At 39.9% G+C, this 27,217-nt stretch overlaps 1 protein-coding gene across 2 annotated transcripts in view; it reads right to left on the reverse strand.

Moving 5' to 3' along the window:
• The window catches only part of CTSK (cathepsin K), a 93,911-nt gene extending 67,607 nt beyond the window's left edge, over nucleotides 1-26,304 (reverse strand). Inside the window, exons 1-2 of one of the 2 annotated variants that reach the window (XM_044080049.1) lie at nucleotides 26,119-26,304; nucleotides 9,147-9,280 (exon numbers count right to left, since the gene is read on the reverse strand). In XM_044080049.1, the coding sequence (XP_043935984.1) occupies nucleotides 9,147-9,272 (126 nt within the window). In that variant the 5' untranslated portion in view covers nucleotides 9,273-9,280; nucleotides 26,119-26,304. Of the gene's footprint in view, nucleotides 1-9,146; nucleotides 9,281-9,800; nucleotides 9,949-26,118 lie in introns of those variants that run through there. The other variant, XM_044080051.1, reaches the window with a different exon arrangement.
• Nucleotides 26,305-27,217: the final 913 nt, after the last annotated feature.

Here is a 27,217-nt window from a genome sequence, read left to right on the forward strand (position 1 = left end):
CTAATAAGCCCACTACTGTGCAAGATGGAGTTATGAACAAGTTCATACAGGTTACCAAAGAAGGGCAGAGTGGACAGCTGTATGTCGTAATATAATGGTTCCTGCAGTAATGGAGCACATCTCAGGGTGTCACATATGTGCCTTGCACACGAACAGGAAATTATGATGCTTTCGGCACTTGTCAGTAAACAGTGACCTCTACTATTCATTTTGTTGTACTATTTTCTACACTTTACTGGAAAACACTGTAACCTGGTTGCCCAGACACATGTATAGTGCAAGTACATTATACATCACAGCATAGTCCTAGCAGCAGGTCAGCTGAATAAGCAGCTTTAGAAGTTTGTTTCAGGAATTTATTTATTATTCATTTTTGTTTTTGCTTTGTTTTTGTTTTTAAGTAGGGTTGAACACTGACCTCAGTGGACCTTTTTCAGACTCAGCAGGAAGTGCTGTCTCAGTCAGTGACTTGTTCAGAGTCAATGGAGGCTGAGCGAATCAAACTCTGGACCACTGGACAACAGGAAAGAGATTGTCAACAGCACCTTAATTCTCTGTGTCAGCTCACACACACTTTCCCAAATGATTTCTTGTGGAAACTGCTAAACACCTTGTCTGGTATGGCAGAGGTTCCAATACCTCAGGCAAATGTCTTTAGTAAGGATTATAATTACGCACATTACGCTGATCAAGAGAAGAAGATCAACACTTGCACCACACCACATGGAACACATAGCCCTCCAGAATACACACCAGCACTGCTTTCACATAAAATCACAAACCACACACCCACCTTCGCAGAGGCTCTCAATAAAAATCTACCCAAACAGCAGAGACCTCCAAGGCAGAAACGCAATCAACCACCACAACACAACACTAATCATGCGACACATAACTCTCCTAAACAGTTTGCCACTCAACCAAAGCCCCTAAGGCAAAACAGCATGACCAACATACTAGTCATAGGTGACTCTATAGTGAGGAGAAAGTAACAGTCAGCTGTCTGTCAGGTGCCAGGAGCTGCCACATAACGCACACACTCAGGTCCTTCAACAACAGGTACAAATATAACTCTGTCACTGTACATGTGGGTGTGAATGAACTGAGACATACCTCCCTGGACTACATGAAAAGAGACGTGGAGGAGCTCTTGGATTATGCAGCCCAGGTGAGTATGACCCTAGCCCTGAGCAGCATCTTACTATGACCCAGAATTATACCACAGTACAAGCAGAAAATGATTGATTTCAACAATTGGCTAGGTTTTTGGTGTCATTCTACGGGGATCCAGTATCTGTCTGCCTGGGATGACATGACTGATAGACCTTGATGCTTTGTCAGAGATGGCTTGCAGAGATTGCTTGTCAGCCCTGGACTTCCAGATACTGGCCAAGGCTCTTGCCACCCCTGTAGTGCCTTTTGTAGGCAGTGTTCCAAAGATCAAATTACTGCTACAAAGAAATGCAATCTGAGGGTCATGCTGCTCAGTGCTAGAAGTCTAAATCTCAAAATGCACTCACTCGAAGCACTCCTTAAAATGGAAAACATCGGCATTGGTGCTGTAACAGGGACCTGGTTCAAAGCAGCAGAAAGCACCCCTACACTACCAGGCTATAACTCATTCCACACTTTTCAGCTCCAGAACTTGGACTGAAGCTCCAAAGGTGGTGGTGTTTCCATATTCATAAAGGATGCACACACTTCCAGACTGGTAGTCCAACATAACACATCAGAGATAATTCAGGTGCAACTAACATTGGGTAAGACAGAGATTCAGGTCGTAGCCTGCTATAGGTTTCCAACCATGTTCCAAGACTCACACTCCCCTGTTCCTAAGCACCCTAGAGAATATTAGGGTCCAACCTAACACTTCCATACTGGGCGACTTCAACTACCCCTCTCTTAACTGGGAAAATGACTCATGTACCAATAAACTTGCCCAACATTTCCTGGATTTCATTAATTCCAATGCCCTGGACCAGCTTATTCTTACCCCCACTAGAGGTAGCAACATCCTTGACCTGGTCATTACTAACATGGGCGACCATTGCTCTGCACCAATAGTCAACTCCTCCCTGGTTAGATCCAACCACAAACTAATCACCTTGGAAATCCACATCTCTCCAGAACCCCCCCCCCCCCCAAAGGTAACCACCAAGAAAAACATCTCCAAAGCTAGCTTTGGGCTCCTAAAAACAGAGGTGGCTAACTTCATGGCACCCATGCAAATGGAGAATAGTTGCATGACCACTGAATCATACACCAGTGCACTGTACGAACACGTACATAAATGCATGGATCTTGCCATACCCAATAGAACCAAGATGCTCTCCTCCAAAAAAGGAAGCCAATCTGGTGGTCCCCTGCCATAAACAAACTCTACAACAGAAGGAAGACACTGATGTGGAATAAGGTGAAGTCTCAAGACTGGAAAAACTCCCTTATCAGCCTCAACAAAACATTGAGATCCCTCATCAAATCTTCTAAAGCTAGCTATGAAAACAGAATTCCAGCAGATAGTAAAGACAACCACAAGGCCTTCTAAATTAATGTAAAGAATCTTCATGGCAATACTGAGATTTGCTCTGAGCTAATGCACAATTTTACCTCCTATACCGAGCCAACAGACATTGCCAATATACCGGCCGACAGATTCAGTGCCAACTTTACCCCCCTCATCCTCCCAAAGGACCAATCACAATACCAGTAGATTGCCAGGCACCCAGTATTACTGCTGCACAGGTTAAAACAGCACTGTCTAAGACCAAGAATACAGCTTCTGTGGGACCTGACAATATCCCTGGTTGTGTTCTACATGAACTACAGAGTGAACTGGCACCTCACCTGTGTGCCCTGTTCAATCACAGCCTCACTTCAGGCTTTGTCCCTAGTGAATGCCGCACTGCTACAGTCATCCCTTTCCACAAAGAAGTAATGACTGCAGACGCTGGGAACTATCGCCCTATTAGCTGACGAGTCTAATATGCAAAGGTATGGAATGCATCATCATGGACCTAATAAACAAGGATATAGAGAATCTCCAAACTCTGGATCCCACACAGTTTGGTTTTGTGAAGGGTAGATCATGCCTGCTCAACCTGGTCGACTTCTTTGAGTTAGACCTTGAGCTCTGGATGAAGGCAAGGTGGTTCATACAGCCTACCTTGATCTGGCCAAGCCCTTTGTTACCATACCCCACTAAGGAATCATAGAAAAACTTACTAAGCTAGGCATCAACCCATATATCACTAGGTGGGTTGCAAACTGGGTCACAGACAGAACTCACAGTGTGAAAGCAGCTGACTCCAAGTCAAACTGCCGACCAGTCATGAGTGAAGTCCCACAGGGTTCGGTCCTGGGTACTCTCGTGTTTGGTATCTACTTCTCTGAAGTCCAGGCCAACACAAAGGGATTCTGGCTGACAAAGTTCACAGACGATTGCAAGTTGGGAGCTATTATTAACTCCCCAAGTGATGTTGACATCCTACAGAAAGGCCTCACTGAGACCAACGACTGGTGTCAGAACCATGGCCTTAAGCTCAATGCCAAAAAATGTGTCATCATCCCCTTTGGGAAAAACCCAGTTCCCATGAATTACCACATCAATGGTAGTCCACTGAACACAGAAGGCTTTATAAGAGATCTGGGAACACAGGTTGACAGAAACCTCTCTTTTGACCACCACATTGCCACTGTGGTCAGAAAGCCCTTCTGTGTGGCACAGCTCATTACTAAGGGTTTTGCATCCAGAAAGAAAGAGGTCATTGTCTCCCCCTACTCTTCCCTCATTAGCCCAATCATCGAGTACAATGCCCCATTTGGCATGTACCTCACTAGATACCTGCAGCAATTGGAGCGGCTGCAAAAGTACCTCACAAACAGGATCCCAGGCCTTAAACACTTGTCCTATATGGACAGACTAAAAAAAAACTCCAACTATTCTCTGTCTCATATCGCCTGCTTAGAGGTGATCTCTGCTTGACTTACAAAGCCATGTCTGACCCAGCTCTGTTAGAAATGCTACATCTAAAGAAATCTCAATCCATCCCCACCACACGCTCCAGAGACCTCAACCTCATTAGCACAATCAACAGAACATGCTGGGGGGACAGGTTCATAACCCAGAGACTGCCCATGCTATGGAACAGACTTCCCATGTCAAATAGAGCATCTCACTGGCCCTCTTCAAGAGAAATCTTGATGAGTGGATAGGAAATAGAAAATTCACCCTGGGAATCACTCCAGTGGCTCTACTTGACAGAGGCACTGGGAACTAAGGTCAGGTGGCATGATGCCAGGGTAATCCTATGGGCTGGGCTTGTAAAGGCTTCAGGGGTATTAGCCTAGTACACATCCATGAACCTATGAACCTATGTTAAATAAATCATGCCAGTTATTCATAAAGCACCTCCAAAGCTTCAGCACTCTGTGTGATTACCACAGTTAGCATTTATTTTATTATGTTCTGTTGATGTATTTTATTATGACTCTGAGCCCTGAATCTCCCTTGAAAAACAGATAGCATGGAAATCTAGATCAGGGTTCCTTAAAAATCAAGGAAAGACTACATTAGTCTTGCTTTTGTGATTATTTTGTCTGCTAGTTTATTACTATTAACACCACATCTAATGTTCTAAAGGATCTGGTAGTAATGCTGTGCACCCCCTGATGAATCTGACCCTGCTCATCTTCTTTTTAAAAATCAGAATGTCACAGCAGGAATTGAGGTTGTCAATCATACCTTGATTCTGCTAAAGTTGGCTGCTCAGAAAACTTACATCTTATGGAAACATGGCAAGCTACTTCCTGAATGGACCCAGTGGCTAGATACAACAAGGTCTTGCCAGTCTAACCTGATCCAATATGATTTCTGGGCAAACATAACATGAACAAAGGGAACCCTGGAGACATGACAAATCTAGGCATCAGCAAGGCTCACACAGTACCTTAGCAAGACAATGACTATGAAATTAAGGGATATGGGGTCCACATCAGTGTAATAGATAAGGAAGTGCCTGACTGAAAGAAACAGGGAGTGGGAGTTTTTTGTGAAAGTACTTTGTGGAAAGGTGCTTGGTATGACATCTGGACAGAGGAAGGACGACAAGGAGACATGGTGGTGGAATGAGGAAGTATAGGAGAGTATACAGAGAAAGAGATGGCAAAGAAGAAGTGGGATTGTCAGAGAGATGAAGAAAGTAGACAGGAGTATAAGGAGATGAGGTGCATGGCAAAGAGAGAGGTGGTGAAGGCTAAGGATAAGACATATGAAGAGATGTATGAAAGGTTGGACACTAAGGCGGGAGAAAAAGACCTCTACTGATTGGCTAGACAGAGGGACCGAGCTAGGAAAGATGTGCAGCAGGTAAAGGTGATAAAGGATAATGAGGGAAACATACTCACAAGCGAGGAGAGTGTGTTGAGGAGATGGAAAGAGTCCTTAGAGGGGTTGATGAATGAAGAGAATGAGCGGGAGAGAAGGTTGGATGATGTGGGGATAGTGAATCATGAAGTATAATGGATTAGCAAGGAGGAAGTAAGGATAGCTATGAAGAGAAGGAAGAATGGAAAGGCTGTTGGTCCAGATGACATATCTGTGGAAGTATGGAGGTGTTTAGGTGAAATGGCAGTGGAGTTTTTAACCAGATTGTTTAATGAAATCTTGGAAAGTCAGAGGATGCTTGAGGAATGGAGAAAAAGTGTTTTGGTACCGATTTTTAAGAATAAGGGTGATGTGCAGAGCTTCACAGCATGAAGTTATGGGAAAGGGTAGTGGAAGCTAGGTTAAGAAGGGAGGTGATGATTAGTGATCAGCAGTGTGGTTTCACACTGGAAAAGAGCACTACAGATGCGATGTTTGCTCTGAGAGTGTTGATGGAGAAGTACAGAGAAGGTCAGAATGAGTTGCACTGTGTTTTTGTAGACTTAGAGAAAGCATATGACAGGGTGCCTAGAGAGGAGTTGTGGTATTGTATGAGGAAATTGGGAGTATCAGAGAAGTATGTAAGAGTGGTACAGGATATGTACGAGGGTAGTGTGACAGCAGTGAGGTCTGCGGTGGGAGTGACGGATGCGTTTAAGGTGGAGGTGGGATTACATCAAGGATCAGCTCTGAGCCCTTTCTTATTTGCAATGGTGATGAACAGGTTGACAGACAAGATCAGACAGGAGTCCCCGTGGACTATGATGTTTGCAGATGACATTGTGATCTGTAGTGAGAGTAGGGAACAGGTGAAGATGACCCTGGAGAGATGGAGATATGCTCTAGAGAGAAGAGGAATGAAGGTCAGCAGGACTAAGACAGAATATATGTGTGCGAATGAGAGGGAGGATAGAGGAATGGTGGGGATGCAAGGATTAGAGGTGGCGAAGGTGGATGAGTTTAAATACTTGGGATCAATAGTTCAGAGTAACGGTGAGTGTGGAAGAGAGGTGAAGAAGAGAGTACAGGCTGGATGGAGTGGGTGGAGAAGAGTGTCAGGAGTGATTGTGACAGACGAGTACCAGTAAGAGTTAAAGGGAAGTTCTACAAGAGGGTAGTGAGACCAGCTGTGTTATATAGGTTGGAGACAGTGGCATTGACAAAAAGGCAGGAGTTTGACACACCTTTGACACAGGTGAACAGTAGTCTCTCCTTTGATAATCACATCGCCAAAGTGGTCAGAAAATCCTTCTACATGGCACACCTCATCACAAAAGGTTTCTCATCCAGAAAAAAAGAGGTCATTGTTCCCCTCTACTCATCACTCATTAGACCCATTATAGAGTACAACGCCCTTTTTGGTATGTACCTCACAAGACATCTACAACAACTGGAAAGGCCGCAAAATACCTCACAAAGAGGATTACTGGCCACAAACAGATGCCTTACGCAAAAAACTCCAGCTTTACTCCGTCACATATCGCCTACTCAGAGGCGATCTCTGCCTAACATGCAAAGCTATGTCAAACCCAGAGCTGTTGGACATACTCCACTTAAAGAAATCCCAATCCCTCCGAGCTACATGCTCTAGGGACCTAAACCTTGTCACCACAATAAACAGAACATGCTGGAGGGATAGATTCCTGTCCCAGAGACTTCCCATACTCTGGAACAGACTACCTATCTATGTGAAACAGAGCTCCACATTAGCACTCTTCAAGAAAAATCTTGATGATTGGATGGGTAATAGGAAATTCACCCTGGGGATCACTTCTGTGGTTCTGCTTGACAGGGGCACAGGAAAATAATTTTCTTGGGTGGCGAAAGCTAGGGTACATTTTTGACTAGGCTTGTATAGGCCCTAGGGCCAATAGCCTAGTACCTACCTATGAACCTATGAACCTGAGCTGGATGTGGCAGAGTTAAAAGATGTTAAGATTTGCACTGGGTATGACGAGGGTGGACAGGATTACGAATAAGTATATTAGAGGGTCAGCCCAAGTTGGAAGGTTTGGAGACAAAGCCAGAGAGGCAAGATTACGTTGGTTTGGACATGTGCTGAGGAGGGATGCTGAGTATGTTGGGAAAAAGATGCTAAGGATGAAGCTACCACATAACAGGAAAAGAGGAAGGCCTAAGATAAGGCTTATGGATGTGGTGAGAGGGGACATGCAGGTGGTTGGTGTGACAGAGCAAAATGCAGAGGACAGGAAGAAATGGAAACAGATGATCTGCTGTGGGGACCCCTAACAGGAACAGCCGAAAAAAGATGATGACTTTGTGAAAGTACTTTTTATGAAAAGTTATGAGCTGACAGAATACCACAAAGTTCGGCATTGTAAATTACACCATTTAGTATATTTTGCCTGATATTAAACTGGGTTTCTAGCATAAGAGCAAACTGTTCACCAATAACACCCATAACAGAGTGGGGCTCACAGATGTCTGGTTAGGCCCCACTGGGACCTAGTAAGGCTTGCAGAGGTAGTCAATAAGTAGCAGCAGGGATTTAATGTAAATTTTAGGTCTTTGTGGTTGGAATAATCCAAGCTAAACATGCATAATAGGAGATGTTTCCCTTGGCAGGAGTGAGGAAAAATGGAATCTGGATAATGATAGTCACTGCTACATTGAATGATGCAATTTAATAGGAAGGACTAGTGATGACAGTGAGTACCATAGTGGAATGTGTAACTACAGGGTATTGATTTTAGACATGCTGAGGTCCTTTTACCATTGTATAAGATGGTGTTAAGGCTGTATCTAGAGTACTCATCTCCATCCTGGTGGCTATGCAGACAATGGAGAATTGAACAGTAGTGTGAAGTATAAACTGTATGGAGTGCACTAGTAAAAAACAAATCACAGAGTAGAGTAGAAAAGGAGTGAGAGTGGAAGGAGAAAGGATTTGTGGGACATCTGGGGAAGGGATATTTGAAGACAGACTTAAGAAAATACCATTTCAAGAAAAGCGTGATAGGACCTTGAAACGTATTAGCAAAGATAGCAATAGAGCATAAAGTCAGATGATGAGAACTATAGAGTTGGGGAGAAACAGCTGCTAATTGAGACACTCAGCTTAGCCCTATTAACAGGTGCTCTTCTTGAGGTGATAGTTTTATGTGCTCATTTTTCAATATCCCAGTATCCATTGATTGAAGCAAATCTAACACTTTCTAATTATTGTAATCATCAAGAAGCTGCCAAATGACAGCCATTTCTTTCCAGAGCTTAGCTCCTTGTTCATAGTCAGATGCTGATTAACATGTTTCAGAAACACATTCTCAGCAGAATACCTTCCAGTAAGCAAATCATTCCTTCTGTTTTCCAGTCAGTGCTATAGCAGCACTTTATGCTATTAAAGGTGATAGAGATAGAGAAGCATTATAAATCTGTAGCCCCCCTTCTAGAAAATAGCTGTATCTGTTTAGATAGAAATCTGCTTAATCACTCACCCATGTATGCGAGGACCTACATTCAGTTATTTCAAAATGAGATTAACACTATTTGCTTGTATACAACCCTTGACATTTTTAACATTTGATCTCTCTGAGCCTCCTAAGCAAGTAACCCTTCATAAAAACAAAAACAAACAAATAAAACAAAACAAAAAAGGAGGAAAGAATAGAAAAGGGCAAACTGTATTTTTTATGATGCTATTATGCAATACATGGTGCTGACAGCAGTATCATTACTTGTTATATTGTTTGCGGCAATTCAGTACCTGGCTGTTATATCGTTTGTTGTGTTTTTCCATCCACAGCTCCCACTCCAAGTCTAAGGATGAATCCAGAGACAAGGTTGCCTGCACTGCCACCACGATTAATACCAGAATTCTCCACTGATGCATTTTTTTATCTAGAAGTGAAAAAAAAAAAAAAAAGTTACAACTAACAAGAATCTGATGAGTATGAAGTTCACTTTTAACAAATGAAAGCTGAAGCTGTTGATTTTAGTAAACAAAGTACTAGCACAGGATATGTAGTACTTAACATGGAAAAATATCTAACGTCAGACAGAAATTCTGTTTCATTAACTCCAGATGCCTCCTGCTCCGTATTATCAGAGGTCTAGTTAGGTTAAATCTGACTTACAGTAATGCAACATTTCTAAACTTGGGCAAAGTCCAGATCTCCGAAAAGAAACACTGCTAAAAGGCATAAGCTAGTTATTATGCTCCCAGACGTGAACTGTAGTTCTGCAAGTTCTGTCATTTATATGTTTATCATACACATTTAATAATATGCCAGTTCTAATTTTTAACAGTTTTATTTACATGTAATAACTCAGTTGTGATTATCATCTTTATTTCTTTCTGGAATCAATTATTCAAATCAACATTTAAAGCAATTATGCAAGGTACATGAAACATACTTACAAGACACAGAATACCTTGCTCTGTATTGGAATATACAAGTTATCTGTCTTCTCACTTGTTTGAAAGAATCCCTGAACCATCTGACAAAAATCTAATCAACCAGAAAAGTATGCTGTTACTCTGTTCAGTAAAATTGTTAAGTCATCCTTATTGGACAGCCCACCAGCACAGAGACGTCACCACCAATCATGTTGCTGTTATCCAGCTACAACTAGTATGCCTTAGCTGGAAGCCAAAGAAACGAAGGGAGACTAACCCAGAAGAGTTAGCTGTTATCCAAACAAAGCTGGAATCTGTCTGAGTTTTAAGGCTGGGCTGCACTACACTGAAGGCACACTCTGGGCTGCCTTCAAATGAGTTTATTGTATACTGTGTGTGCAGTAAGCAGTGCAGTCACACCCAAGGACAGAGAAAAAAAGTAATGCAACCTTTTGTATATCTGAACACTAACATTTCTGCCAGCTATGATAACTTAAAATTCTTGGGGCATATATCTATGATAGTGTGCTCTGCATTATTATGTTTATATGACGGGGGTTATACAGATGTCTTCAGAGCTGACCACTGATGTAGTCCAGCATGGACACAAACTATTCAAGAATATTCTGTTGCAGTTCCATAGCACAGCAGAATCTACAAACCAGATAAGCAATAAACTAAAAGAAAGGCAAGCTGATCATGGTTCAAAAACATTAGATACTGGTTTTGCAACGGTGACATTCTATCATACAAGCAGTCATATGCTGTACTATTTTGCTGTAGCTCAGTATGGAGTGCTGAAAAATTATCAGGAATAGCTAAGCATGTATAAGTCAAATGTTCAAGACCCATTCCAGGATCAGTGTTCTCAAAAGCTTCAATAAGATTCCGAACTATCAAGGATAAAAACTCCCTTTCTCAGTGAGAAATAGCTTCTACACAGCTGCTAAAACAATATGGGCTGAAACATGGCAAAGCACTGAGCTGATGTGAGGATTAAGGCTATGAACTGTTAATGAGCTGCTTGCTGTAGTCCCTAGTGTGATTCCCTCAACCTCCATTTGCCAGCTGTGTGACTGAGTAAGTTAACCGATGATACAGTGTTCACAGAATGAGTCTGAACAAGGTCCATGTGGATCAGTGCACTGCTCTGCTTAACAAATACATAAAAACAAACAAATAAAGACTATGTCATCCAGCATTCAGAGGTAGTAGGCAGAATATAAAGCTATACCCATGCTAAACCTATACAGCAGGTGCGAATGCAATGAGATACCATTTCCCCTGAAGTGTGCCACCAAATGGTCCATGCATCTCTTACCATCATGTTAGATTGCATTTCCTCCTATATCTCACAGGTCTCCACCTAGTACATTCCGGCAGATGAAAGAAGGAAAATTCTTTTGATTAAATCAAAGGAGACCGTGGCAGGGACATAGCAGTTATGGAGTGATTGAAATGGGGAAGGAATGTGGATAGCATCACAAAGCAATTCCAATATGAGCAACATAGGTGACCTGTAGCCTAGTTAGCATCACTGAGCAGCTGAGGTTATGAAATAGAATGAAAATTCCATACTTGCAAATGATGTTGAAGGCATGTGAACTTACTATAAAATATTTTATTTTTTTTTTGTCTTGGAAACACCATTTATAACTCCCCCATCTTGTCTGCCCTCAATCAGCCTAGCACTTGGAATGCTAAAAATTCATCTAATTTTTCCTGCTGTGTAAGGTTCACATTTGTTGAACAGCTAGACTGAATAATGGTGAACGACCTCATTTATGGTCCAAGTAAAACTGAAAGATTCCCCCACTCCATCTGGGATTGCCTTTCAGAGGAATAGCAATGCACCCTCTTGTTTATATAACTACTGCCAACTGAGCATATGTTAGGTATTTCAGATTTAATTTGAAATCCAAAGGCAAGTTTTTGGTTTCCTCATTCATTTACCTTCCATTATCTTCCCTCTTCCATATCTGTTAAACTTAACTTTACTTGCCTCTGTCTTAAAAGCTTTTTAGTTGATGCAGGGTAATAATATTCTTTGTGTGATCTAACTATGCCATTTAAAGGTGGGACATCTATCCCAACATGCACTTTTGCCCTATAAAAACCTACTTCTTTGCTCAAGAATTCTTGAAAAGGCCATTATAGCAACAATTATAACAACTGCTCAGGAAAAAAGTCAGGGCTGCTTAGCACGTTGCGCCTGTCAGCAAAAAGTGTACATCGTTGCAATTATATAATGTTAAGATACATTAGAATCTCGTGGAAAAATGATAAGAAGGTACTCTGTCAACACAGTGGTAGTTTTACTAATTATTCAAATGTGGAAAGCAAGCAACATCTTTGTTTGAAAGGCAGTAGGAAAATAATTAGGTAATAGATACATTTACCCCCGACCCCCACATAAGGGGTGCTGGAAGTTCATTCCTATCATGAGGCTGTCACTTGTATGGCCTTAAATGGCAGTACAAATATACAGTAATAGTTTTTGGGGATTATTACTTGTTTGGGCAGATGCTTGTGGACTGCAAAGGCATACATATTGTCCAGTCAGTATCGTAGAGGAAAACTTAAAAAAATTGATTCAGGGCTATGAAGAACACCCCTGCCTTACAAGACTATACCTCATTCCACATTTTTCAACCCCAAAACGAAGTTGGAAAGACTAAGGGTGGTGGAGTCTGTATCTTCATTAAGGACAGGCACACCTCCAGACTGGTTTGCCAGCATGACGCACTGGAATTACTCCAGCTGCAACTGACAGTTGGGGAGACACCCATCCAAGTTATAGCCAGCTATAGACCCCCCCTCCATGACTCAGGACACCCACTTCTCCTACCTGGACCTACTTGACTCCATCAAGGTACTCCCTTATACCTTGATCTTTGGTGACTTCAACTACCCCACCATAGACTGGGTGAACTATTCCTGCTGCACTCACGCAACGATTCCTTGACCTCATCAATTCTAACGTGCTAGATCAGCTTGTCTCCTCTCCCACATTCTGGACTTTGTTCTCACCAACATGGGTGACCGCTGCACCACTTGCATAGTATGTTCATCCCTGGTGCGATCAGATTATCGGTCTGCCTCATTTGAAGTTTCTATCTGACCCAACCTCCACCCCTCATCCCCAGCTGTAACCAGGCTAAAAAGCTTCTCAGAAGCTGGCTACAGCCTCCTAAGGGAGGGTATCAGTAGCTTCACATCATCTCCCCCCTCAGAGGATGCAGACAACTATGCTGAACAGTATGCCAATGCAGTATACAAGCACCTGTACAACTGCATGGACTCAGCCATACCCAACAGAACTTAAACCTGCTCCTCGAGGAAACACAGACCTGTCTGGTGGTCATCTTCTATCAACAAGCTTTACAACAAAAGGAAGAAACCGCTGTCCAAAGTTAATAAAAGAACAAATTCCAAACTGGAAAAAGCACCCTCCTCAGCCTCAACAAGCAAATTAGATCACTAGTGAAAACCTCCAAAGCCAATTTTGAATTGAAACTAGCCTCCAAATCAAAGGGAAACCACAAAGCCTTCTTCAGCTATGTAAGGAACCTCTATGGAAAAGCCCAGGTTTGTTCTGCATTAGAATTCGACGGTACCACTTACACTGATCCTGTTGACTTAGCCAACCTGCTAGCTGATAGGTTCAGCACAAACTTCACCCCCCTGTCCCATCCAAAGGCCCATTTTGACATTCCCAATACTTGTCCCACACCTCACATATCCATACATCAAATGTTAAAGGCCCTATTCAAGGCAAAGAACACAGCTTCCATGGGACCTGATAGTATCCAAGGCTGTATTCTGCACCATCTCTAGTAAGAACTAGCTTTGCCATTGATTACCTTATTCAACCACAGCCTAATTACAGGCTTCATTCCAGCAAAGTAGAGAACTTCAATTGTCATCCCCTTGCAGAAAGGTGGTGCCAGTACTGACCTAGGAAACTATTTCCCCATTAGCTAGACATGTCTGATCTGTAAAGCCATGGAGCATATTATTATGGATCTCATAAACAAGGACATAGGCAATCTTCAAACATTTGACCCCACCCAATTCAGATTCATCAATGGCAGATCTTGCCTGTAGAACCTGGTTGACTTCTTTGAGACTGTCACCAAGGCCCTAGATGAGGGAGAGTCAGTACATACAGCTTACCTTGACTTGGCCAAAGGCCTTTGACACAATCCCCCACTCGGGCATCATCGAAAAGCTAACTCAACTTGGCATAAATCCCTATCTCATCAGGTGGGTGGTAAACTGGTTCACCTATAAGACCCACAAAGGTCAAAACAGGTGCCACCACCTCCAACAGCAGACCTGTCACTAGTGGTGTTCCCCAGGGATCTGTCCTGGGACCCCTACTGCTTGGCAACTACTTCTCAGAAGTCCAGGCAAAGACAAAGGGGCTGTGGCTGACCACGTTTGCTGATGACTGTAAGTCTGATTACCCCTACTGATGACCACATCAACAGCAACCCCCTATGCACACAACCTCTGGTGAAAGACCTGAGTACTCAGGTTGATGACAATCTTACATTCAACCATCATGTAGCGGCAGTCAGAAAAGCCTTTTACTTTGTTCATCTCATAAGTAAAGGGATTGCATTCAGAAAAAAGGAGGTTATTACCTCTCTGTACTCATCCCTCAAAGGTCTATAATTGAGTATAATGCCCATTTGGTATGTCCCTCTCCAAACACCTGTACTAATTGCAAAGACCACAGAAATACCTCATAAAGAGAAACCATGACCTCCAACAACTGTCCTATGTGGACAAGCTCGAATCACTATCACTCTACTGGGTATCATACAGATTTAGTATCATACAGATTGCTCAGAGGTGATCTGTGTCTTGCCTCCAAGGCAATATCAGTCCCTGCCCTACTAGAGATGCTCCATATCCGTAAGTCTAACTCCTCACGCATTACCCACTCAAAAGGTCTAAATATAATATGCAACATCAACAAAACCTGCTGAAGAGACAGGTTTGTCTCTCAGAGGCTGTCTCCTCTCTGGAACAGACTTCCCATACATGTCAAACAGAGTACCTCACTGACCCTCTTCAAGTGCAACCTTGATGAGTGGATGGGAAACTACAAATTCGTCCGAGGGATTCCACCTATGTCCCTCACTGACAGGGGTGACAGGTGCTGACTGAGGTTTCTTTTTTGGGAATAAACTCTTGGCTAGGCTTGTAAGGGTCCCAGGGCCATTAGCCTAGTAACCTCCTATGATCTTATGATCCTATGAATAATATATGATCCTTACCCAGTGAACTGCTATTTGCCACTGGCTGACTCTTGTTTCTATAGACTAGAACTTAGAACCAAAATTGAAAGACATCATTCTGATTTTGTAGGTATGGGTTTTTGCTTGCGCTGCAACCAGTCAGACATTTGTATAGCTCTGCAATTACTCTGAATTTCATTCTTTCAAGCCTCCTTAGACTGTGTTTTTGATTTTATGCTTACAGGGGAACCCAGTCAAAGTGGACACCTGTATGTGTACAATATCTGTTCATTTACTACTGCTCTGTGTAAGTTCTCTGGCAATGCAAGTTCTCTGGCAATGCACACCTTACTAATGAACTACAGCATACCTCTGAAGAGTAGGTAACACCATACATGATGGCAACTTTGGCACCTCAATGAATGAACTATGGAACTGTCATAGTGCAAGACAGCCTGGAAGATTCTTTCTGCAGTCACAGTATTAAATCATATTATGGGCAAAATAAGCAGTTTATTACCCTCACTATTAATAAAGCAAATTCTTAAGGAAATGTGTCAGTCTAACAGCCTATCCTACAAATATCAATAGACTGACGTTCGACTACCAAAACAATATTAGGCAGTAGTGGAGTTTTCTTGTTCCTTTTTATTTATTTTTATTTATTTGACACTAGTTTTCCTGGAAAGTCTAAGTGGGCATAAAACCCATTTTTTGTGGAGGCCTGGGAAGAAAAACTCCAGTAGCAGGACATTTAATATGTGCACAGTAATACACAATTTGTAACACAAGTGTGATGATAGAAGAGATAACAGGTAATACTGGCACAATACAAATGAGGTGGCAGAAGAAACAACAGTATAATATTTACATTTATATGCATTTACATTTTTCTCTAAATAGCTGGTTAACAATATTGTGTTTCTGTCAATTTTACAATTTCAGACTTTGCTTATTTACAGAAGTGAGCTAAGGCAAAGTTTTGCAGATTAGTTTTTATTAAAAGGATGGGGAGGGGACAGTGGATAGTACAGAAGACTGGAAGAATGATAAGAAGATGAGATGAAAAGAGAGGATGAGTAACAAATGAAGAGAAAGAGGAGAGGATAACCAGAAAAAGAGAAAGGATTATGTTTCAGCCTGGTGTCATGTAAGTACAGAGCCAGGATTGGGTGAGAAAGTATTTAAATGAGTGTTTAAACAAGTGAGTGCTAGATATCAGTCTAATGTCCATTGGGGTACTGTTCCAAACGTTGGTTACTGAGTTTGAGTATAGAGGGAGTCTGATTGACTTTTTGGGTTTATAAACTGTAAGGAGTTGTTTTTCAAGCAGCAAAGGGGACAGTTAAGTAGGTAGTGATTTAAGAGTACAGCTAACAGCAGGACAACCTGAGGGGTTGTATATCATCTTGTATGCCAGGAGAAATTGGTTATATTTGAGGTAGAGAGGTAGCTCAAGCCCAGTGATCTGAGTGCACTGCAATGATGGCAACTGACCGACTGATTTGCTGCAAACCTAACCACTTTATTGTAACATACTTCTAGTTTAGATGTTAGATTAGCCTGTAGATTGGTTAGAATGGGAGAAGCATACAATAAGGAAAAAGTTAGGAAGTGTAGTTCTGGAAGGATTTGTGATAAATGTCTTTGATCTATAAAGCATTCTAAGTTTATGGTAGTTTTTTATGGATTTTTGAATATGTAGATCAAATTTCAATTGGTCGTTAATTATTATGCCTAGTAGTTTTGTACTGGAAATTACTTCTATAATGGTACTATTTAATAATAAAATTTTGAAGTTGTCTTTGTTAGGTGTTAGGGATTTAGGAAAGAATAAGAGTATTTTTTTTGGGTGGGGGGTTTGAAGAATAGTTGATTCTCAGTTAACCAGTTTTTGATGGAGTTGAAGGCATCATGTGTAATGTTTTGTAGATGAGGGAGACTGTCTTCACAGCTGTGTAGCTTTGGAGTAGGCATATATATGCTTGGGCGGTGTGGGAAGTGTCTCCCCACATGGGGGCTCACCTACAAACTTATCTCTCCGAGGTTCACTGAAAGTAATTTTGGCAGTGTCTTTAATTAATTTTCTTTCATGGAATGTGGCTTTGACAGATCACATGATTCCATTCTTGAAATGTACAAATATAATAATCAAAGCAAAATAGTGGAAGAATGACAGCTATGATAGATGAATTTTATTTGAGAAACATTTCTTCATAACTGAAAAATTATACTATTTTATCCATAGCCTATAATTTATGTGATACGTGTGAGAATTGATTTTTTCTCAGATTGTACAATGCTAGATCTTTTTGGCATTCTGATTTAGAGACTGATCCTGACACCACAAGTTTGATCAAGTAAGGCCATCTTGGAGCATCTTCAAGGAGTTGATTGTGCATGCTAGTATCTATTAATCTGGTCAGTCAAAGGCCTTTAATGTCAGATATGATATCAAAGAAATATTGCCAAATGAAAATGGTCCCAAAAGGGACCCTTGGGGTATACCGCTGTTTAGAAGTCTCTTTCAGGATAATGTACAATTAATTCTAAGAGAATGGTGTCTTATCAGTGAGCCAGATGGCAATCTATTGGGTTACATAGGGTGTTATATTGAATCTGACCAGTTTGTTGATGATTCCAGCTAAGTCAAGGTAATCTGTGTGCATGGTTTAAAGAGTGTAGGTTTCTTATCACTCTGTTTATGAAGTCCATGATGATCTCTGTCATCACCTTGCAAATAATGTTGGGGAGGCTGTTAGATCTACAGTTGCCAGGGAATGTGGTGGTGGTGGTGGGGGAGGGGCCTCCCTTTTGAGGTGAAAGTTCTACAGTGTCTTTCCAGGCTTCTGATATTCATTCACTTAGGAGGTTGTGCTTGAATAGTTGAAGAAAAAGGTTTGGATAGGGAAGGTGTTTTGTACTAACTCAGGAAACAAGCTGGTGTGTTATCTGAACTTATAGAACTGGTGTTTTTTGGTCTTGGAGAATCCTTTTACTATCTGTGTCTGTTCAAATGTGATTACTGGGGGTTGGTATGGATTGGATACTTGTATTGGGAAGTTTGCACATGACAAAGGGAAAACTGTAAAGCAGAATTAACTGCAAGGATGTTAGCTATATCCTCAGGATTTGCATGTGTGATGCTATTAGCGATAAGACTGATGTAATACTGTGTATTACTTTTGAGGTTTTTTTACATAATTAAAGAATGTCTTGCAGTTATGCTCTGCTGATGTAACAATTTTGAGTTCATAATTAGATCTACAGGATTTGATCTTCTTCCTGAGTTTATTGTTAACCCTGTTGAAGTTAATTATAATATGTTGACTTTTGCTGTTCTCACTAGTGTTAGGAGCTTTTGCCTTTTATAGTAGAGTTTGTTCCATCAGAGGCAGTTGCTTCTAAACCTGACGTATTTTTGGTGAACAGGAACATGAGGTTGTATGCAGCCACTGAGATGGGAATATAAACTTTAGGTATGTTTAGCAGTATTTGCTGTAGGGTCATTCAGGGATTGGGGACTGGCAAACCATATGACGTCATCATTGAGCACGAGGGAATTATAATTATTTACTTTTCATTTCAAAGCTCTGTTTTTCAGAATTATTTTACATACCTGTTCGAAGCTTCCCTGTCTTTGTTTTTGTCTTTCTCTGCACCTTTCTACATCTAGAAAATATGTTATCTATTTTCATGGCTGAACTGACTAAACTTTCTTAATTTTTCGCATTTGCTGTTTTGATTGTTTTCCCCTGCCCTTTCTGCCATAATTTGTATTATTGCATAACTTCCTGCTTCTTTTTTATGTTTCCCAAATTGCTGTACATTTTATCTAACCTCTTGGTAGCACATCATCTGAAAACCACACTAACTTTATTTCCTTTGTTTTAACTTGCATATTTATTTTACATGGAGGTCTTTTCTTTCTGTAATTATTTTTTTTATCCTTCCTGTCCATCCAATAAATTATGCACCTTGTTATGTTTGATTCAACTGAAGGAACTCAAAAGACTCAACTTTGGGGATATATCTAAAAGACTCAACCTTCCAAGTCCATAGCAATGTCTCATCTATCGCTGGTAAACTAACTACAGGTGTACCACAGGAGTCTATGTCATGTCTTCTCCTCTCTCTCTCTCTTTGTTAATGATCTCCCACTAGAATTACTAAATCTTAAACTAATAATGTATGCAGATGATATGCTGCTCAGCAATCCAGTACTAGCCACTCTGACCTGCAAACCAATTTATAGGACAATTTCATTCAATTATGCACCTGGTCCACTACTAATTAATCCTAAGAAAACCAATATTATGGTCTTTGCCTAAGCCAATAAATTACCCACCATTTCTCCTTTATCTTAACAAATCTTAATGGGAACATAATAACTGATGTCACTGAACAGAGGTACACAGGCCTAATATTCGACCTTACCCTTCCTTTCCTTTACCACAAACACAGATTTTGTAAATAATTCTTTGCTGAATTACAATTATAAGATCCATCACCTCCTTTCACCTGCTGTTCACAGGTCCATTGCTAAAAATATTTTAATACCCAAACTTGAATATGGCCTTCCTTTTATCTTTATGCATTTGGCCCACAATACTCACAGAATTAAGACTGCTGACACTAAAATCTGCAAATTCACTCAGTTAGCAGAACCAAAGATGTACCATTACAATGTACTAAAAAGTTCGAAATGGCTTTCAATACCTCATAGAGCCACTTTTCTTCTCAGTAATTTAATTTTCAAGGTACTAAAATACAATCACTGCCTCCTTTATGAGTAAAACTACCTTTAAAAGACAAGTTTATGTACACAGAAGTACACAGGGCAACAATTTCTCTCTAGTATGCCCTCCATTTAAAACTGCTATAGGTGAAAGAGCCTTCTCTAGACTAGGACCTGCTACCTGGAGCCATCTACTTACAGACATAAAAAATCTGGAAACAGTTAGAAGCTTCAAAGATGCACCCAAAGTGCATCTCTTTACTGAATCTATGTGCATCTAGTACCATGACAATGGTTAAGTAACTTACCATCCCATATCATGAATAATATAATACATTTAAGAAACTTTTCTCAGCCTCTTAATGTGGCATCTTATATGCATATATTTCAGATGAGAAGGAGTTTATGTATTATATGTATGTATGATTGCACTGTATTTTATGCATATTTTAGCTTGTATTTTATATATATATATTATTTCTCATTGCACTCTGACTGGGTCTTTTAATCTTACTCTGTTTGCATTCAGTCTTATTGTTATGTTCTGAATTTTGTTACGTACTCATTCTGTATATAATATTGTTGATTGAAAGACTGTGATGTATTTTCTGCTTTATGGGCCCAGGTTGGAGCTGAAAAAGGTCAATAGTCGAGTCTACTTATCTGATGAACAAATAGTAAATGAATAAATAAATAAGGCAAAGGCTCAAGTATGTTTTTACCCAGAGCAGGGGTACTGGTACTGTCTGTCTTTTTATTTATTTATTTATCTTCACCAATTTTCCGTTATCCATGCTGGTATTCTATACACTTTTTATCCATTTACTAATAACCTCTTTATACTGTTCTTCCTAGTGACATAACCTTTATGATAATTTGTGGGAAAGGCTCAGATTTCTTTGTCTTCTCATTAACTAATTTTAATAGCGTGGGTCCCCCCCAGACAGATGGAACTCATCACATCGCTCTAGACACAGATCCTTCTATGTTGGTCCTCAGTCCCCAGTGATGCCAGAACCATGGAATCTGCATCAACGATTCAGTCAAATTTTTAGATATAGTATGTGGTTAATCCTAGCCTCAACCATGTAATACCTTAGAGAATATTTCTGTGCATGCTGTTTCTTAAGAAGCCATTGAGACTTTACAGTTTCACTTTGCACTGTTTCTAACTCCCAGGGAGCCATTTCTCCCCAGAAGGACAATGGTATAGTGCTTCCTTCCTCATGTAGCTGTTTCTGTGATTCACTCTCTGCCACTCCATGTCATGTCATCAGGTAATAATCCTACTCCATATCACCTCCTACCCTTCCCAAACCATTAAATCACTTTTCAGAACCTGATAATTTCACCACTTGGGTCCCATACCTCCCTCTTGTGGGTCTTCCCTGACTATATTTCCAGCATGCTCCTTGAATGTGAGTGTTGTAGTCTTATTAGTTTAAAAAATCACTTCCAGGTGCTCCTTATCATTAGCAAACTCTGGTGCAGAGGTGGTGGTCTTTGTGGGTCCTGTGTGGGACAAGAGGTCTCCTGAATCCTAGCAAATGTTACTCGGAGACAGGTGACCACCTCTATCAGCAGACTGTGTTACCTATACATGAGGAAACACTGCACCCTGCAAAATGTCCCGTGGGAGATTACTACTCTACAGCCATTGTATTGCAGCATTTTCATGTTAGTTTTACTTTCTCCTCTCTAGTCCTTTTATGTTTTGCTTAGTTATATAATATTTCTGAAAGTATCTAGTCCAGAAGTCTTTGAATCACTCAGAACATTTTGTACAGTTTCAGAACTCTAGCCACTTGTTAGACTTGCATGGGTGGTTAGCATCATCTTACTGAGAGATCTATGACAATTTCTTGTGAGGCTGAGAAATCCTGCATAAGTAAAACAATAATTCCTTTTTGTTTAGCTGTCATGTCTCCGCAGTAGTTCTGAATCAACAGTAGATCTAAAGAAGCCTTAAATCCCATTTAATCATATCTCTTCAGGCCAGTTATTGAATATAATGCATATTTTGTCATGTATTTGACTACACATATACTTCAACATGAGTAACCCCAGAGATTCATAATGACAAAGATTAGTGACCTGAAAAAATCTTAATTTTCAGGACAGACTGGCAGTCCTGTCTTTGTATTCAGTCTTTTAGTAAATCCTCTATGAAGATCTGTGTCTAGCCTTTTGAGCAATGAAGGATCCAACCTTCTTTGACATCCTATTACTCAATGGAACAAACGGCACCGCATATACCTGGATAAAGTAACTAAACTTACATCAACATATAGATATGTCACATTGTGTATGCATCATCTCTGAAACAAACTTCTACTATGTTTCAAGCAATGTAGCACCCTTGTCACCTTCAAGGTAAACTTAAAACTGGATGGGCAGCATCAACTTCTCCCCGTCAGTCTATCTTTTCTTGTCCTCCTCGAGGCAGGAAGGAACTTAGGTTTTTTTGAACTTTTGAATTGATTATTTGGCTAGACTTGCAACGACTTGCTCACAGAGGAACCTTATCTGTTTGTTTAGTGCTTGTCTATGAACATATAATCTTAGAGCTTTCAAACTTAGACAGGCATAACTGCAAGAACCAGAAAAGAACCGCAGTTCACCAAATTACAATCCCTGTCAGTATGGGCAGCACAGTGATTTAGCGCTTAAGATGACTCTCTCAGAGCTCCAAGGTTTGGGGTTGAAATATGATCCTATTCACTATCTGTGTGGAATTTGCATTTCTCTCTATGTCTATGAAGGCTTTCTCTGGGAAATGTGGTGTCTTCCCACCTCCTAAAATCATGCTGTGGTTGACTAGACAGTCTTATTGCATTTACTTTTGCCATGTTGGCCCAGCCCATGCTGTTAAAGGGTTCATGATGACTAATTTATGTACCCAATTAAGAAATGATTAAATTACATTACATTTAAATAAAATTTGAAAAGTAGTGTAGTCTGTCTTTGCCTGTAGTAGTCTGCTTCAGGAAATCTGCAAGTCTATTGCGAATAACATAATATCAAGTAGTGTGACATAGTTTGTATTTACTGTTGAAGCTCTGCTATACACCTCACCTTCACCTTGTTTCCTTCTGGGCAGGTTCTCATCACTAGTACCAGAGAACTCTGTGCTTGGTCACTTACTGGTTTACATACTGGTAAGTGACTGAGAAACACTGTGAACAATTGAATCTGGTACAATAGACACATGGCCCCACTCTCTCTTCCCTGATAATACCACACAGCACGTGTCTGTTCCTTTTGGGTAGTTTTAGTCAACTTTGGAAACCTCTGATCTTACAATGAATTCACTCAACCTAAACATATAGTTTCTTGGGGGAAAATGAGGGATGAATGTTCTACCCTGATATACTTTAGAGTTTTAAAAGGAAAATGATTTGATGTGGAATCCATTACATTATTTGTCATTACGGCTTGACAACAAGCTGAAATTTGAGTTCAAACACAAAAAGTGAAATTAAGAATGTTAATCAGTAACTTGGAGAGCTTTATTAGAACTAAATACTTTCTCAGACACAAAGCATGGATCAAAATTGCTAATGTCATTCTCTTTGGAAAATTCTTTTTGTTATTATCAAGTATGCATATCAGACAGACCACCTCCACATCTAAACTTGTAATGCCAGCAATAGGAAAGCCAGATTTACCACTGTACATTAATATAGGAAACCTCCTTATATCTCCATAACGTAACTAAAATGGTCATGTCTGCAAAACAAGGACACATTTAAACACCTGCATTTCACCCACAAACAGTTTTAATTCTACTTGCCCTCCATCAGCAAGATATTCAGTTACTATGTTCTCTTCTGAGAAGTTCAGTTAACAAATTCCTTTTAAATTGTGTTGGCTAGATGTGAAAATCTGTGTGGAAATAGCATATTTAAGCATTGCATATACATTTCACAGAAACAAATTGTTATATCAAAGAGAGTGAGCTTACTATGTTTTTTCTGAGTAGGAATCGTTGGTGAATGGTTATTTTCAGTTACAAGACTTATATAGGTGCAGGATCGTATAGTGCTGTGCTGGTACTCTGGTGTAATATCACAGCCTGTGCTACATGTCTTCTCTGAGCTAACAGACTATTTTATAGCATCTCTTGTTCCTAGAAGGAACTGATCACAGGTGTGTTATATGTGGATGCATTATGTTTTCATTCTACAGGCTAAGTTGCTGCCCCCATTGTCTGTTTTTAAATCAACATAATCATGGATTTTGCTAAGTATATGTAGTAGTGATGCTCTGTATATTCATAACACATGTTATAAGAATACCAAGCAGATATACTTTAAACCAGGATAACTTCTAATTCTAAGTAATTCTTAGTAGCTTAGAACTCTGCAGGTATTTTACAGAGTATATACAATATGTTTCTATGATTGCCTTACTTGCTGTAGTAATTTATCCTAAATGCCTGCTATTGTCTGTAATCTCCATGCCCCTCTCTGTTTATTTGTATGTACGTGTGTAATATATATATATATATATATATATATATATATATATATATATGTGTGTGTGTGTGTGTGTGTGTGTGTGTGTAAATATTGTGGGAAGAAATAGCCAGGGAATTGTTATGGCTAGGCTTGTATAGGCCTAGGGCCAATAGCCTAGCACCAACCTATGAACCTATATATATATATATATATATATATATATATATATATATATATATATATATGCATATACACACACGCGTGCACACACACACTCACACACACACACACACTCACACACACACACACACACACACACACACACACACACACACACACACACGCACACACACACACACACACACACACACACACACACACACACACACACACACACACACACACACACACACACATCATCCGCCAGCGCACATACACTATTTTTTACTTTGCTCTTTCTTCTCTTGATGCTAATTCGCTTGACTTGCAGTTAACTTTGTTCTAACAAAGACAATAGATAAAAGATATTTTACTGTCTAATTTGCCTGAATTATCCTAGTCAAAACTCTCAAACTTTTAGTGCAAGAAATCTGGACAAAGCTGGAAATAATGGAGGGATACAGGTACAAGAACAGGGACAGATTTTAAATATTGTGCTTATAAACTTAGGAAGTAGATAGAAAATCAGATTATGTATTAGCATGCATTTTCTGAAGGATATAAAGTCTGAAATTCAAATGTGTGCCATTATTTAATGAATTTGATCCTCAGTGATTTGTCAGAAAAACACAAATTTTATGATGAACAGACCAAATACTTGAGGCAAAAATCTGGACATTCTGTGAAAATATGGACAGTTAAGAGGTATGACCTGGTAACCCGTTATGTTTCTATATCTTCAACAGTTGTTGCATCTGTACTTTTTTTTATTTTTCTTAGCTGTTGTATACCTAGCCTGACAACCCTATCAACAAAATAAAAATAAATAAATAAAATGCATCACCTGAGTCCAAGCTGGTGGCAACTATTTAGCCTCAATTCCCACCAAGCAACCACATACTTTGTCTTGAGAAATAACTATTTATCAGAGCTGGGTAAACCCACCAACACACAGAGCTGACTTACCCTTGTATCAGTGGAATGCTGACTTCATTTCTTTTGAGTATTACTGATGTGACTTTCCCAATTTAGCTCCTCCAGCTACAGTGACCGTATGTTTCAAACCTATAGTTACAGAATAATAGCCACTTCAAAGTGGATTTTGACAACAGACATGTAAAGGCTGGAAACTTGTTCCACCTCAGTCTCATTGGTGTTTTGATTTTTCTACTCACATGAAACATCTGAAGACTACCCACCTCTGTTAAACTTTTATTTAGTTCCCCATTTAACACCTGCAAAAGTGTTTTACTTCCCTTGAATAAACCATAAATTGTGAAAAACAGCGTGTGTTTTATAATTGGAGGCAGACATGAAATGCTAGCATGTGACTTTTTTATTTTTGGCTGATGGGTTTCTGTCATTGAACAAATTTTCGTAACTATGTTAAATAGCTGTGTGGCTGTACCAGTTCAGGAAAGTGCGGCCGTTGAGTGGCAAGCTCAGTGAAAGCACACATTTTTAGAATAAATTGCATATATATATATATATATATATACATATATATATATATATATATATATATATATATATATATATATATATATATATATATATATATATATATAGGTCCCCACTGTTTAGATTTAGTTCATAGCAGTATGTTCTTTCTAAATACAGTACACACCAGCTGAGGTAAAACTTTCTGTTCCTACTTGGTGCTATATAATAAGAAAGCAAAAGTGAAAGAAGGCAAGTATTAGAATTGCTAATATATAATAAAAGTTGGGTACCTTTGATGAGCTGAATGGTCTGCTTCAAGTTTCCTTGTCAATCTGTTTTACAGAGCTGTTTTTAAACTTGTTTCTTCTTCAGCACTTCTGAATTGGCAGACTCCCTCTTGAAACACTTACAGCAGGAAACACATTTATATGATTTTTTTGCATCAGGAAGTGTTATTAATAGATGGAAAAAAATCCCGGCTGCTTTTAGTCTGTATGGCGACTGAGTCAAGCAGGAGGCAGGACTCAAACTGGGAAGTCAGTGAGTGTCCACTTTTAACCCTTACTAAGCACGAGGAAGGTCTGTATCATTGTTTCAAAGTATTTTTCCATAAATCGTATCCTTAAGGGCTAAATTCAGCCGGTAAAATTGAGAACTTACAGCTGTGAACTTGATTGACCCAGCAGACTTATGTTTTCCATCAACTTTTGAATAGCCTACATTTTTCATCAAGGCATTTCATTTATGCAGTACTTTAGGGTCCTGCCTGTAAATGTTACTTACTTCCGTACAGCTTTGTGTTACTACAAGTACAAAATACATTGTAATATGAAACACTGTGATTCATGAAAGGTAGAATACAGGAATAATGGATAAAAATATGCAGTCTACATTACTGTTTTTGCTGCTGCTTATTAAACCGGTAGGGAAAAATGTTCAAATACCGTGCAGAAGGCACTGCAGTCTTGCGAAGGAAGGGTCTGATATCATGCTCTCATCTGGAGCCTTTCTCCCTGGGCCTCCGCTGAAAATTGGCCTTGTTCCAAGTCGGAAATTCCCAGTTAACAAATGTTAAATAAAATAAAAATAAAATAAAATGTTGTTGTGAAAAGTGCATTTGCCTGTGTTTCTAAATCACACCTGTCATACTGAAGCAGAGTTGGGGGCATTTGGTGGAAAAGTGTATAATTAGCCAAAATTATAAAACTGCATTTGCTTATTTAAATGTGGTGCTTACCTCTGACAGTTATCAGAGGTTTTATCTCCAAGTTGGTGTGATGGGTTGAGGTGCTTACCTCATAGGCATAAGGCACAACGTTTGATTCTCACATTTGGAAGGGAAATTGGCTACGTTTGAAATTGTTTGCAAAGGCAGGTAGCCAAGTATTT

Source organism: Protopterus annectens, chromosome 8.part0, assembly GCF_019279795.1.
Source record: "Protopterus annectens isolate FY-2018-M chromosome 8.part0, PAN1.0, whole genome shotgun sequence".
NCBI lineage: Eukaryota > Metazoa > Chordata > Ceratodontiformes > Protopteridae > Protopterus > Protopterus annectens.